The sequence below is a fragment of the Epithele typhae genome (assembly GCF_022376455.1).
Source record: "Epithele typhae strain CBS 203.58 chromosome Unknown BXZ73scaffold_11, whole genome shotgun sequence".
Taxonomy (NCBI): Eukaryota; Fungi; Basidiomycota; class Agaricomycetes; order Polyporales; family Epitheliaceae; genus Epithele; species Epithele typhae.
In genome coordinates this window covers 451,902-465,329 of record NW_025954202.1, presented here as the reverse complement: position 1 = coordinate 465,329, position 13,428 = coordinate 451,902, and the positions used below count along the sequence as shown (strand labels likewise).

The following is a 13,428-nucleotide window of genomic DNA, read 5'->3' as shown; positions in this document are numbered from 1 at the left end:
AGCGTCGAGCACGCGCTTCCATCTCAGGCTTGAGAACCCCAACTTCTCCCTCCAGACCGCCGTGGGGATGCTGTGCAAGTCTGTCGTCCCGGAAACGTAGTCCATATCTTGGAGTCGTACAAGGTCGTCTTCGGGGATACCGGATGTGGCGGTAGACCATGTGTGATGGTGGAGCAAGATTACAGGATACAAGGCTAGCGGGAGTGTCAGGGACACAGCAAGGGGAGGGCACACAACGGCGGGTGGGCAGAAGTCAGTCGATGGCGGGCAGCTCACAGTGTAGGCGCGCGGTCAAGGGGCAGGCGCCCCTGCCGGATATGGCAGGTGTAGGGCTCCGCAACGGGCGTATCCGATGCCGCCGGAATATTTCCGAGTCCGATGACGGTGACGAGAGGCATTTCAGGCGCTCGTGCCGTTCCGGACGAATGCAGACCGTGTGGGATACCGATACGGGGCGGAATTTCCGCGTCGCTGCCGCGATGCAGGCCCGTCACACGCGACGAAAGGTCGGGTCGAGTTCAGTGGCACAATGTCTTCGAAGCGCCCGTCAGGCTTTGGACCACACCCTCTTGTCGACATGCTTTTGGGTGTACCCGATGCATATATGGGCACAATAAATAGGTAGGACTATAGTGAAGTACATATATAATAAACACCAGTAATCTACACTGTAGAAGGTCGCTTGGAAAGTTGGGAACACAATACTACTCGAAGCTGCTGCTTGACAATCATCAAGTGCTGAATAGTCTCGTCTTTCAACGACGCTCGACTGTGGCGCGCAGCTGATAAAATGTGCTCAACTGCCATTGCACATACTGTAGATTAATTAGATTGAATTCAAGCAGAAATTTGCGTTGAGCACATACAAGGGATCGAAAAAATGTCTCAAGCAAGTCTTGAGTCCGGGAGGAGTCAACTATGGTGAGGGCGAGGGAGTGAGCTCGTGTAAGCGTAGTCGTGGGAAGTAGTAGAGAGGATGAAGGGAATAGATACGGCGCGCCGCGGGAAGGGCGAGCGCGAAGGGAGGGGATCGGTGGATCGCACGAGCGCGAAGAGGACGGGACTAGGATAGACGCGGGATACGAACGAGGTTGCGCACATGGGCACTGGCAAAGACGAAGACGAAGGTGAGGTTGTGGGCGAAGTCGGAGTCGAAGTCGAAGATGAGACAAAGTGAGCACACGGCACGCAGGGTGAGAGCGCGGAAGTGAACTGGATAACGCACAGTAAAACTAGAGCCTGAATACATACAGTACACAGCGCGAGCACATGGCGACAAATAAAGGAGCTGCCAAAGCCAAAAGACGAAAAATGCGAAGCCACAGCAGAAAAGGAAGTACTAAGACGAGCAAGGCGGGGGACAGGAACGTGAGTAGGTGTACATGTGAACGGACCGGTGTACCGAGACAGAACGAGCTGAAATGGGGGACGCACGAAGTGGATACAAAGATACAGAATAGAAAGAAAATAGAACAGGGGATAAGACGAAATATACAATATGAGGAGCAAAGCACCATCGCGTCGACAGCTGCACTGTGCAGGCTGTGGAGGAGTACTCCGCACGTGAACACGTACGGGCGGGCATGGACAGCGCTGTGGTGCGTCCGCGAGCGTCGCGTCTGGACTGGGTTGCTAGGGCGTCAATCCTGGGGTACCCGCGGGCGGATCGCGACGGGTTCGCGCGGCGGAATGGTCGAGATGCGTGAGGACGAGCGAGGGCGAGGTGCCAGGCGGCGGCGCTTGGGCGCTAGCGTAGTCGAGGTGCACCATACAGCCGCGGCGGCACATGCATATCAACGCTCAGTGCACTCTGGGTCCCCGCAGCCCAAGCTCAACAAACTCGCATGCGGTGATAACTTCGCACCCGCTCTGCGTGTCTTCCCTGGTTTGCAACCCATCAGCGGATACGCGTAGTGCCCGGGCGGAAAGCAGGAAATGACGACGGAAAGCGGCAACGAAGGCGTAACTTCCGCACGCCTTACGGGCCGTGAGAACAGAAATTCCGTGCCGGGCGGAACACCTCGGAACGGGCGTTATCCCGGCAATGCCGATGCAGATGCGGATCCCTAGTCGGAAGATGCGTCGGAAGATGTGTCGGAAGATTGGGCCGGAACCTTGGCCGCCCGATGAGTATATACTCTCTTTCCCATTTTCTCAACCCTTTTGCAATCTGCTGTAAATAGGAGACAAACAAACAAACAGCCTGCGGGTGGCCGGTGACCCCTACGCTCGACGCGCCACCCCGCTGAGCGCTCCTAGTACCCCACTGGACGGGACTCGTCGCTCACCTTCCGTCTCCCACAGAGCCAGAGCGCGCGAGTGAGGTCGTGCCTCAGAGCGCCGCTAGCCCGGCGGTCTCGGCCCTCGACGCGTGGCCGCGCGCTGCCTTGCATCGGACCCGCAGAGCATGCGGACGCTCTTGTCCCGTTTTACTACCGTCGTACCAGTGTACCTACAACACACGATTCTATATCCACTTCATGCAAATCAGGCGCGCATCTCCAGGACGCCGTAGACGCCGTCCTCCGTATGTAGACGTCTGCGCGCTGACAGCGGGTAAGTACCTTAAGTGCAGTGCGAAAGTCGGTCTGCGTCTCCCCGCCTGTGGGCACACTTCTGGTCAGGCCTATTCGATTAGACACGTGCGGATTCACTCAGATATCTGGTTAGTGCGGTGTCGCGTCAACCTTGTGGCGGGGGTTCAACGTTCAGCCTCGCTGAAATTCCTAGCGGTAAGTATCCTGGGGTTTGGACGGGCGGCCATCAAGTTTCGTTCGATGTCTCTATTGCGTTACATGTACAGACATGCGGCGACGGTGGGGGAGCACAACACGAGGGAACCAATGTTCGGGCAGGGGCAATGACCAAATGTACTAGTAAGAAGATACCTCACGTCCCCGACGCCGTGACGAGGTCTAGCGAACGAAGTGCAGGATGGGCTGGATGGTTCCCGTAGTCACCCATCCCACGCGAACGAGCAGGATGTTGTGCGTGTCGAGGTCGATCTCACGACCCCCGATGCGGAGCTTGTGGTTGAGCTTGGCCTGCAACGACGCGTCGAGGGTTCAGCGCGTCGGATGACAGAGGCAGGACTCACGGCACGCGCGACGAAGAGCCCGGAGACGAGCATCGCAAGCTCGGCACGGGTGAGGGGCTGCCTGTTGCGGCGAGTTTTGTGCTGCTTCCGTTCGTCCCTCTCGTCGAAGCCCTCTATCTGCAGGAAGAAACACAGCGCATGAGCCGGGTTTGCATCGATTCGGAGGACGGACAGCGAGAACGGACCCCGAAGCGGACAGAGAACTTCTCGTGGTCCTGGTTGCCATCGAGTACAGGAAACGCCGGCTCAGTAGGGTGCTCAACTTCGCCTTTCATGGCTGAGGAGATGAGGACGTTGAGATCGACGTCCGTTGCGTTGGCGGGAGGAGGGCCCGGGGAGCAACCCTTTGGGCGGTACGGTTTGTACGGAACAACCTGACAGCTCGGGTGGGCTGGAGTCTGAAGACGAGAAGACGACGACATGACAGGGTGTGAGAGCGTGTTTCAAACAAGCCAGATTGACCCGCATTACCTTGTCTAGTGCGCTGAGGGCATCATCTTGAGCTGAATGCCAACGGCCGTCGGGGTGCTTGACGTAGTAGACCCGCGTACCGTTCTCCGCCCTGGGGCAGGCAAGTGTGCCTTCGGGAATATTCCGATCCTGCATGCTTTGAGAAGGTGTGTGTGGACAATAGTCGATGGGGACTCACTTCTGTGAGGTTAAACGGCGTCGAATCCGGCCACAGTGGAAACCAGGTCTTCTCAAAGAGAAAATAGCTGGACTTGTTGGGAAGAAGGACTACTGTATATTCGCCCAGAGAATCATCGGAATTGAGCTGTAGAGCGACAGATGAAAGGTATTCAGTCAAGGAAAGAGTTCATAGAAGGTGCCGCCACCTACAGCAAGTTCCGGGACAGTAGAGGGTGGCATGCCAGGCGGGCTGAGGTGTGGGGAGCAGCCATTCTGGGCTCATTATAAGCAGTGAGAGCCAGATGTCTGTGTCCATGATGAGGATAAGTGCGGGAGACGCTGCAGGGCTGAGGAGGTTTTGTTCGGGTCGTCCACAATGAGCCGCAGCGCTCAAGCGCTCATGCATGTTCTAATGCACGAGCGTCTGCCTTCCGGACTCCAGTAGCCGCCGATTTACTACCGCGGTCGTGCGTGCGCACCGGGCCATCTGCTCGAGCAGGACCATTTCCGGATCCCCACGGTCCTCCGTGCCTTCCATAACCTAAACTCCGGCGCGTCCGAGTCCTCGGACGCACCCCCCGGCAACACGTACGGTTGGATGGCCTCAGCTACTACTACCGGCGACGTCGACCCGCGCGCCTTGAACTCGACACCGCGTGGGAGCTCGCCGCTTCCCAACCGCGCTGCGCTACTCCCCGGTTTCCTCGCTCCATCCCGAACTGGAGCCCGAACTCGCCATCTCGGCCTTCCTGTTCCGTCCCTGGCCTCGAACTCGCACACGAGTTCCGAGTCTACTCCACGTTCCGCGCATACGCGCACGCCCTCCGCGAGCGCGGCCATCTCCACCCTCTGTCCGCGTGCCGGTAGTATCGCGAGATCCGCGAACCTGTCGACGCTCACGAAACTCAACGCGGTACGACGCTGCGCACGTCTGCCGCCACCCGGCCCTCCGCTCTTCACGATCCGGTCGGCACCCATACGCTGCAACCGCATACGGGCTCCCCCCCCTTCTCCCCCCCTCCCAATCTCCCACTCCCAATCTCCCAATCTCCCAATCTCCCAATCTCCCAATCTCCCAATCTCCCAATCTCCCCCTCCCATTCTCCCCACTCTACCCCCCCCCCCCCCCTCCCACTGCCCTGGCTCGAGCCGTGCTGGGTCCTCATCCCCTTCCGTCCCGGCTCCCGGCTCCGACTGTTACGACCCCCCATCCTCCCCATCCCACTTCCCGGATAGGGTAGAGACTGGGACATACACGGTTTGGAGTTACTTCCGAAATTGATGCCCGACCAACGGGAACGTAATGAAGGCGGCCCAGCGCCCGGCCTCAGCCTCACGGGTTGACGTTGAGGGTAACCGCGCGGAGACTGGCGGGGGGACTTGTCTGGCGTCTATTTGCAGGGCTGCAGGCTTCCTCCGTACGTGGCCGATCGCGCACCGAAGGACATACTGGAGAGAGAGAAAATGATTGGGTGGCGCGTACGGTACGATCTTCAGTCGAGCCGTACACCGTGGCCAGACAGAGAACTTCGCCTCTTGCCAGTTCTCCCTCATAATTCCCACGCATTCGACCTGTCAGCCGGCGCTCCGTCCTCATGCCAGCGACGCTCTAAGTCCAATGCCACCTGCTTCTGGCGGCACCGGCAGCTCGCCGCTCCTGTCCGACACAAACGCACCGTATCTAAAGCGCACACGAGCGGTCAGCATCGAGCGTCGGAGACGAAGCGAACACTCTCACATCCGTCCGAGCCGCTCGCACTCTTCGGCCGGGACAGACGGGCGCGTGCTCTTGAGCACCTTCTCCAGGTGGACCTGCTCGATCTCGTGCACCTGCCAGAAGCACATCAAGGCCTGGTCGCGAAACCGCACACGGGAACTCACCGTCTTCGCCTTCGCCTGCGCTGGAGCCGCCCCGCTCGCCTTCGCACGCCGAGGGTCCGCCGCTGCAGAGGCCGCGATGCGTTGCAGGCGGCGCTGGAACACGGCTTCCTCCGCACGCGACAGCACGCGCCCCGCGCCATCCGTGCCCCCAAGCGCGGTGTACCGCACCTCGTGCTCATCGCCGCCGCCCGACCTGCCAGTGCCGTCCGAAGGGGATGGGAGCGCGGCGAGGGCGGAGTGTACGACCTCGAGGTGCGCATTGTAGACGAGGGCTTGAAGGTCTGCGCCGGAGAAGCCTTCGGTTGCACGGGCGAGGGCTGCCATGTCAAGCGAGGGGGCAAAGGTCACTTTGCGCCCGAGGGCGGTCAGGATCTAAGAGAGGTCAGGACGGAGCGGATGCATGACAGGAGGCGTGAGACTCACCTCTTCGCGGTCGGAGACAGAGGGCATGTCGCAGAGAAGGGACTTATCAAGGCGCCCGGGTCGAAGCAGGGCGGAGTCAATGAGATCGGGGCGACTGAATTGGAGATCAGACATGTGCAGAGGGAGACGTAGAACGACTGACCTTGTCGCAGCAAGAACATAAACTCCATCTAAACCCTCAGCACCATCCATTTGGGTAAGCATTTGGTTGACGACGCGATCTGTGACTCCCGTGCTATCGTGGCCTCTGGAGAACAAACCGTCTGAGCGAACTCCTGGGCGCAGTTGAGAGCCGGTACTGACCTCTTCGGAGCTATTGAGTCGAACTCGTCGAAAAAGAGAACACAAGGCTTCGCAGCACTCGCACGTTCGAAGAGATCGCGCACCTAAAATGCCCAAAATGAGTGTGGTCTCCCAACTAGCATGCTTGAACACGTACCGACTTCTCGCTCGCACCAATATACTTGTTCAGCAACTCGGGGCCCTTAATGCTGATGAAGTTAAGGCCGCACTCCTTCGCAACTGCAGAAGCAAGCAGAGTCTTCCCGCATCCAGGATAGCCATACAAGAGCAGTCTACAGCAACCGCGCAAGGTGAGTAGAGCTATAGTTAGATACGCAGGTGACACGCACCCGGATCGCAGACGCAGAGGCGACTGTGCGAAGATGGGCCCGTATTTCGTCGGCCACTCAAGCGTTTCTCGCAGAACGCGCTTCGTCTCTCCCAGGCCTCCGATATCGGCCCAAGCGGTCTCCGACTTTTGCAACTTCACGTCCCGGAGCGAGTGCGGGACAAAGTCGACTTGCGCAATGGAGAAATCGGCCGGAGTGAGGGTCGTCTGTTAATCGAGCATCAGTACTCATCGTAGAGAAGGCGTGAGAGGAGCACATACGTGCAACTGTTCGGGTAGCGTCGCATGCATAGAGCGGATGGCCGCGCGGTGCACAGCACGCGCAACGAGGTCTTTCAAATCAGTTACGGAGTAGCCTTCTGTCTGTGTTGCAAGCGCGGTGAAGTTCAGGGGGTGAACGGGGTCTTGAGTGATGTCTGAAGTGTCTATGTGCGCTTGTACGAGATGTGCAAGGACCTGGAAGGTGCATTGTGAGCGGAACGGAGTGTCAACCTGATCCAGATACAGTACCTCTTTTCGAGCATCCTTCGAAGGAGGCTTGAGGTGCACCGCCTCCTGGAATAGGTGCGACGAGTTGAGCAGCGGATGCAAGGATGCTTGAGACTCGGCTGCGGCTAGTAGAACTATGCCGTTGGCATTGGGCGCACCGGCGCGTGACGAGGACCCGAAGAGAGATAGGAAGAGCTCGGTGACGTGACGGGTGTGAAACGAATCTGCATGCTGGTATACTCGGTTGGCTTCGTTGGCAAACAAATAAGTCTGACAGGCTTACCTCGAGCTCTGTCCCCATTAGTTTGTCGATGTTGTCAAGGACCAGTACAGAAGGCTTGTGCCAAGATGCTTTGTCGATCCAGTACTTCATGTGCTGGCGTACTTTGGCGATGGGAGAGTTGTTGTACCTGCTTAGATCTACGTAGAGCACGTCTACACGTGTTGTTCAGCTCATTTTCCACGTCGCAATTAGAAAGAACTTACAGGACAGCGTTCTCGGATCGTCTTGCATGGCTTTAGACACAGCGTGCGCCAAAGCAGTCTTGCCAGCTCCACTCCTGCCGGTAATCAAGAGTCCAGCCACTACAAAGTATGAGGAAAATACTTATACGGAACACATCGAGCTTACCTCCTTGAACCCGTTTGGTAAAGGCGTGATGTGCGAATGTAGTCAAGCAGAATTGCTTGCACTTCGTGAAGACGTCGTCTACTCCAGCCAGACCGTGCGAGGGGGTGGCAGGACTGCCGTATACAAACCCATCACTGATCAGTTCATGCATACGCGGCGTCGATTACTACTCACTCATTTGGTGTCAACAACACTGCCTTGCTGGATGCGGGGATGGAATACTTTATGTTCTCTCGCACGAACGACAACCTAGGAGTCACGTTGAGCCATATGTTTCGCGACTGTAAGACGTTGCGCGTACTTCACCAAGTCAAAGTCCTCGGCGCCGTCGCAAGCCTGACACAATACGATATGACCATCGGGGACGTTTACGTCTGGCGACCACATCACCACGAGCTCGTTTTTAGACGAGCCGGGGACCAGTGTTGCCTTCGACGACGAAGACTCCGAGGAAGGGATAAGTAGCCGAGAGGACGGCGGTGTCACAGTCGAGGAAGGAGAAGGCTCCTTGTCCGGGTTTGCGGGAGGAGAAACGCGTCGAAGTGTTGCAGTCCAGCCAAACATCGTTTGACTCGGGGTCGTTTGTGGACGCATGGTGAGTAAAGTCTTGTAGGAGACGAAAGCGAGAGCATCTTCCGACTTGCCAGCGTGGGCCGACAGCTGCTGTGCGTGGTGACGATGGGGAAGGACACGCAATGTCCGAATGAGGCGAGGGACTTTGCTCTTCTCCGCGGCAGCTTGGAGAGCAGTGGCACCACCGTTGACTGCGGCTTTCGATGAAGGAGGCGCTTTGGATGTTTTGACTTTGGACCGAAGTTTGGGTGCGATGCTAACTTCGGAATTAGTGGTCAAGAGCAAGGTCTTGCCTGAAGGGTCGGTCGACACTGCGGGTTCGCGATTAGCTATTGTACCGCACGCCCAAGACAAGAACAGACGTACCAACGCTAAGTCGCGCGCGCGTCCGACCGAGGATCCAGACGTCAATCTCTTGCCCCACGACTGCGACGCGAACTTGGGATAGCAATGTGCTCTCAACATGAGAGGCATGCAGTTCCTGCGGAAACATTGAAGAAAGGCTTGAGCGGAAGGTCGGCGTAAATTTAGAGAAGCACGTACTGACCAGTATCTCCCAGTCGTCTGCTGTGACGGGTTCTGTTGCTACTGACTTGGCATAAGGGAGATCGTGCAGCAGTCCGATTTCCACCTGCATGTACGATCATGCGGGGTGGGTGCATGCGCTCCAGAACAGGTTAGGGATACGCACCACGTCACCCAAGGCAAAACCTAGCCCTTGCGCGTACTGGGGATCTATCTCAATAGTCTCCATGCCTTTATCTGAAGGGTCGCCCGATGCGTTGAAGTGAGCAAGGGAGGACGCGGACGCCATCCCAGTCCAGCCGACGTAGGCTTCGACCTTGGAGGCAACATCTTTGATGCTTGCGGAGGGGCCGGCCTGAGCGACGCGGGTGAGATGAACAGCGAGCCCTTGGGGACGCTGAAGGCTGACTCTTAGTAGAGTAGTATGCGGGAGTGCGGGGATAGTGGACGTACGACCAATCGCTCTACGAGAGGGCCATAGAGTGAGATTGGGAGGTTGACGAGCGAAGAGTGGAGGGAGACGAAATGTATGCGGCAACGGCGGGGCATAGGAGATGAGCCGCGCGAGAGGGAGGAGAGAGGTACCTAGAGAGCCGGGCCTGCGGTCGATGCAGACGCGTTCATCGTTCGGAGTCCGGGGACAGTCCGGGGAAGCGACGCGTCCAAACACGCGCCAGTCACGCTCATGTGCTCGGCCCGACTGGTGCCGCTACGACCGCCTACATCGTGAATATTGAATCATCCATCTATATGAGCTCTTCACACGCAAGTTGATAAACATTAGGATCACGTCGTTGACAGATTACACTAGGATACACGTTTCTACATCGGTGATACATGCAGATGGGAGAGCAGCAAAGTCCATTCGTACACGTGCTTTTTGTGAATTCATTTTCATCACTCTTCGCCCGCCTCAGCAACCCTGACCTTCGCCAGACGAGTTCTCGTCGCCGGACGACCGCGCCAGCTGTCCAAAGACGGCCGCATAGACGACGTCCTCGATAAAGACGTTTGACTCCCCAAGGATTGTAGATCCTTGATGGCACGCCGCGGCATGCTTCCACCTGGACAGCGACCAGGACCAGGTCGACTGCAGTCAAAAGCACAGGATGAAATACAGACGCACCAGAAGATCTCCGGAACCTTCGACTGGACGTCCTTGATACCCTCGACGGCGACCCACTTCTTGCACTTGTGGCACTTTCCTTCCTGGAGCTCCGCTTTCTCGTGCTTGCCCGGATTGGTGCGCGTGACAGTACGGAAGGCGATCGGAGGGGAGAACGGGAGGCCGGTTGTGGCAGAGATACCTGAGAGGGATCAGCGTGCGGGTTTACGCGACATAAATAAACGTTACCATGAGCATATTGCATGTGGTAGCTGGCGCGACACGAGTCTATAAGAATGGATGGTACAGAGGAATCGTAGAAGTGGAACGCTCTGGCAGGATAGTTCAGTGATTGGGTGTCAGCGGGCAAGAGGGCACTTGCCACTTGAAAGCCGAGAACTTCATGGACAACCATTGCCGCTTGCCTTCGCCACCTCGCTTGACAGACTCGTGGCAAATGGGACACAGTCCGACCTGTACCATATCATGCGAGGGCTCACACGAAACACAACACGGAATTACTTACCTTGGAGGGTCCTTTACCCTTCACGAAACGTGGCGTATAAAGGTCGAGTGTAGATCGAGGGGAGTTGGGTGTAGCATCTTGGACCTTTGGAACGGATAACCCATATTCCCTGTGCATAACAACACTTCAAAAAATGCGATGAAGCAATCACTGAGTGGACCACATACCTGGCGAGCTCCTTGTCGACCACAGAACTAGCCGGGAATCGTCTATAGAAGAGGGGGAAATCGCCGTTGACAGGAATATGTAGAGGGAAGTTGCGTTGACGAGATGCGGAAGGGGTTTCTGCGTCAGTTGCGCTGTTGCTGACTGCGGAGTCTTGTCTGGGACCCTTTGAAGAAGACGCGACCGGAGAAGACATCCGTATGCGCTTTCTGCGAACACTGGGATACCCCAAAGAGGATGGAGGGCGATCTCGTGTCATCTTGCGAGCTGGCGTTAGAGACGGCTGATAGTTCTCATCGTGCGACTGGTCTTGTACGCGTGCAGGGGAAGGGGATATTTCGAAAGACGAATATGCAGGTTGAATCCGAGCACGCTTGACGCGAGAATTTGGTTGATGCGAGGGCTCTGGAGATAGGGCGCGTTTCTGAGAGCGAGTTGCAGGGCCAAGACGTCGGCCAGCATTCACCAACGATGGCTGAGGCGGGAGTGCCAATGATCGTGACGGCTGTCTCCCAGACGGTTGAAGAGGAGATACGACAGACGAACGATTGCATGGAGAGCTTGCAGGAGATCTACCAACTGACGTCTGCGAGGACGACGGAGCACAGAAAGAGAAGAGCATTGAAGGAGACGATGGAATCGAAGAGAGAGCTGAAAGAGAAGAAGGGGAAGATGGCCGCGTGGTGGGCTCAGGGCTGTCAAGAGCTTCACGAGCGTTCTTGTAGTCGATCAAGGAAACTAGCTTGCGGCCAGGACGTTCGTCTGAGACGTCAACATCTTCGTCACTTGGTGTGCGACCACGTCTGGAGTGCCTTGAGATCGGGGAGAGGCCGTGAGGCTGCCAGTAACCTGCAGGGGAGGAGTTGAATATCTCGTGCAGCGAAGCGGTCCCGGGCGTGTGCTGAAGACTGGCGCCATCTTCATGAGCAAGATATCGAGAATCAGAGGGGAACGGAGATGTGGATGAACGAGCGGTGGAACGGGGTGCAGGTGAAAGGAGATGCTTGACAGCATTTTCGGGGTCGGAGGGGCTGTAAGCGTATGAGAGAGCATCGAAAGAAGAGGATTCAAGTGAGCCAGAGTCTCCTGAGGAGCGGGAGCCAATGCTGGGAGAGAAGAGGAAGATGTCTCCTTGGCCAGATGGGCGATAGCAGTTGCGCTCAACCGCCGAGTCTTGGTAGCCCGCTTCATATCCGGCAGCGACGGCGGCCAAGAGAGAGAACATATCGGCATATGCGCACGCGAGATCTTGGTTCCTGTCCGGGGTGATGGAGGTGAAGAGGTGAGGGGAATGTGTGTGCGGGCAGTTGGAAGAGGGATGCGGAGATCAGTCTGGGGCTGCAGGCTGTATGCGCCGCAGCCGAGACGCGTTGTTTGCGCGTTGTTTGGCTCGCATCGCCTATGGGAGAACGGCGCTTATGTAACGTGGACTCTCCCTTCAATCTCCCGGTGACACGCTCGGTGCTGGCCATGGCTGCCACATTCGCCCTCCTCTTCCCCATCTTCTGCTTTCTTCAACTCGCCTTACGAACAAATGCAGCTGCGCTGACGACCGCCATCAGTGCCAACGAGCGGGTTTGCTTCTACGCGGATGTGGACAAGGCCGGGGAGAAGATCGGGGTACGTCCAGTCCGTTGTTCTCGTGCGCTCCTCAGTCAGACTTATTTGTCTGTACAGTTCTACTTTGCGGTACGTTTGTTCAGTGCTATTCTCAATTTGAGGCGAGACTCATCGTCGATAGGTACAATCTGGAGGGTCATTCGACATCGACTTTGAGGTCAAGGGCCCCAATGATCGTGTGCTCCTCGACGGCCAGCGCGAACGCCAGGGCGACTTCGTCTTGACGGCAAACGTCGTCGGGGAGTACGCTTTCTGCTTCGAGAACGACATGTCCACCCTCACCGAGAAGCTGATCGACTTTGACATCATGGTCGAGTCGGAGCCTCGCCGCGAACCTCCCGCCAAGCCTGGACAAATCGCGGACCAAACAACCGCACTGGAGGAGAGCATATTCAGGCTGAACAGCATGCTCATAAACATCAAGCGGTCACAAAAATAGTGAGCACATTCTATCTATAGGGCGAGACGGTGCCCTGATGCGCCTCCACTGTCCAGCTTCCACACACGCGAGAACCGCGGCTTTGACATCGTCAAGTCCACCAAGAAGTGAGTCCGGTTTTTGCTCGTGTAGCGTTTTGCGTACGACCCGACCGTCCTGCAGCCGTCTGTTCTGGTACGCAGTGATGGAGAGTTTAGGAGTGATCGGAATGGCGATGTGAGTCGTTACCCGGTGTTCTCCCTACCAAGGGCTGACATGTTGGTATAGATTCCAAGTTTATGTGCTGCAGACGTTCTTCACGAAGACGGGGAGACGGTACAAGGTGTAACTTATTACCCGTACGAGTGTTCACGTATCATATTATGGCTTTCTCGGACTCGGAACGTCAGCTGGACATGCCCCGTGCGGAAGAGTGCCAATGCGCCAAGGACGGAGCGCCCGACGTGTCCGCAACAAGCGCTTCTCTGGAGGCGATCACGTGTGCTCGCGCGTTGCGCCTTTGTCGCGATCATCGAAGAGTCCGTCCTCCTTGTCCTCGTCCCCGACGTGCTTGCCACCCAAGTACCTGGATATTGCAGTATGTTCCATGTCTGGCGGAAGTCCCAAAAGCACCTTGACCTCCAAAGTTGACCCCGCAAACTGTCCGCGACACACGCGCGTCCGTCCCGATCACCTGCGAATGTCAGAGGCGAG

General features: G+C 57.1%; 4 protein-coding genes across 4 annotated transcripts; 1 reads left to right on the top strand and 3 right to left on the bottom strand.

Annotated features, from left to right (window-relative positions):
* Positions 1 to 2,915: 2,915 nt before the first annotated feature.
* Positions 2,916 to 3,967, bottom strand: BXZ73DRAFT_75893 (uncharacterized protein; the record flags this gene model as incomplete). Its single annotated transcript, XM_048022303.1, has 6 exons — positions 2,916 to 3,044; positions 3,098 to 3,214; positions 3,283 to 3,495; positions 3,569 to 3,697; positions 3,747 to 3,872; positions 3,938 to 3,967. 6 exons carry the CDS (start codon positions 3,965 to 3,967, stop codon positions 2,916 to 2,918), a joined length of 744 nt encoding a protein of 247 aa, XP_047880032.1.
* A 1,353-nt stretch (positions 3,968 to 5,320) lies between these two features.
* On the bottom strand, positions 5,321 to 9,429 carry BXZ73DRAFT_43663 (AAA-domain-containing protein; the record flags this gene model as incomplete). Its single annotated transcript, XM_048019189.1, has 18 exons — positions 5,321 to 5,408; positions 5,466 to 5,557; positions 5,609 to 5,980; positions 6,032 to 6,125; positions 6,174 to 6,278; positions 6,335 to 6,417; positions 6,471 to 6,606; positions 6,664 to 6,869; positions 6,924 to 7,382; positions 7,435 to 7,586; positions 7,638 to 7,736; positions 7,783 to 7,895; positions 7,957 to 8,031; positions 8,084 to 8,666; positions 8,722 to 8,836; positions 8,903 to 8,986; positions 9,047 to 9,277; positions 9,334 to 9,429. 18 exons carry the CDS (start codon positions 9,427 to 9,429, stop codon positions 5,321 to 5,323), a joined length of 3,183 nt encoding a protein of 1,060 aa, XP_047880031.1.
* A 364-nt stretch (positions 9,430 to 9,793) lies between these two features.
* On the bottom strand, positions 9,794 to 11,901 carry BXZ73DRAFT_43580 (uncharacterized protein; the record flags this gene model as incomplete). Its single annotated transcript, XM_048019172.1, has 6 exons — positions 9,794 to 9,944; positions 10,007 to 10,187; positions 10,235 to 10,257; positions 10,371 to 10,459; positions 10,512 to 10,595; positions 10,663 to 11,901. The coding sequence occupies 6 exons, from the start codon at positions 11,899 to 11,901 to the stop codon at positions 9,794 to 9,796; spliced, it is 1,767 nt and encodes a 588-aa protein (XP_047880030.1).
* Positions 11,902 to 12,146: 245 nt separating this feature from the next.
* Positions 12,147 to 13,063, top strand: BXZ73DRAFT_43485 (emp24/gp25L/p24 family/GOLD-domain-containing protein; the record flags this gene model as incomplete). The annotated part of the gene is made up of 6 exons (XM_048019157.1): positions 12,147 to 12,296; positions 12,354 to 12,365; positions 12,418 to 12,734; positions 12,792 to 12,842; positions 12,898 to 12,951; positions 13,003 to 13,063. 6 exons carry the CDS (start codon positions 12,147 to 12,149, stop codon positions 13,061 to 13,063), a joined length of 645 nt encoding a protein of 214 aa, XP_047880029.1.
* Positions 13,064 to 13,428: the final 365 nt, after the last annotated feature.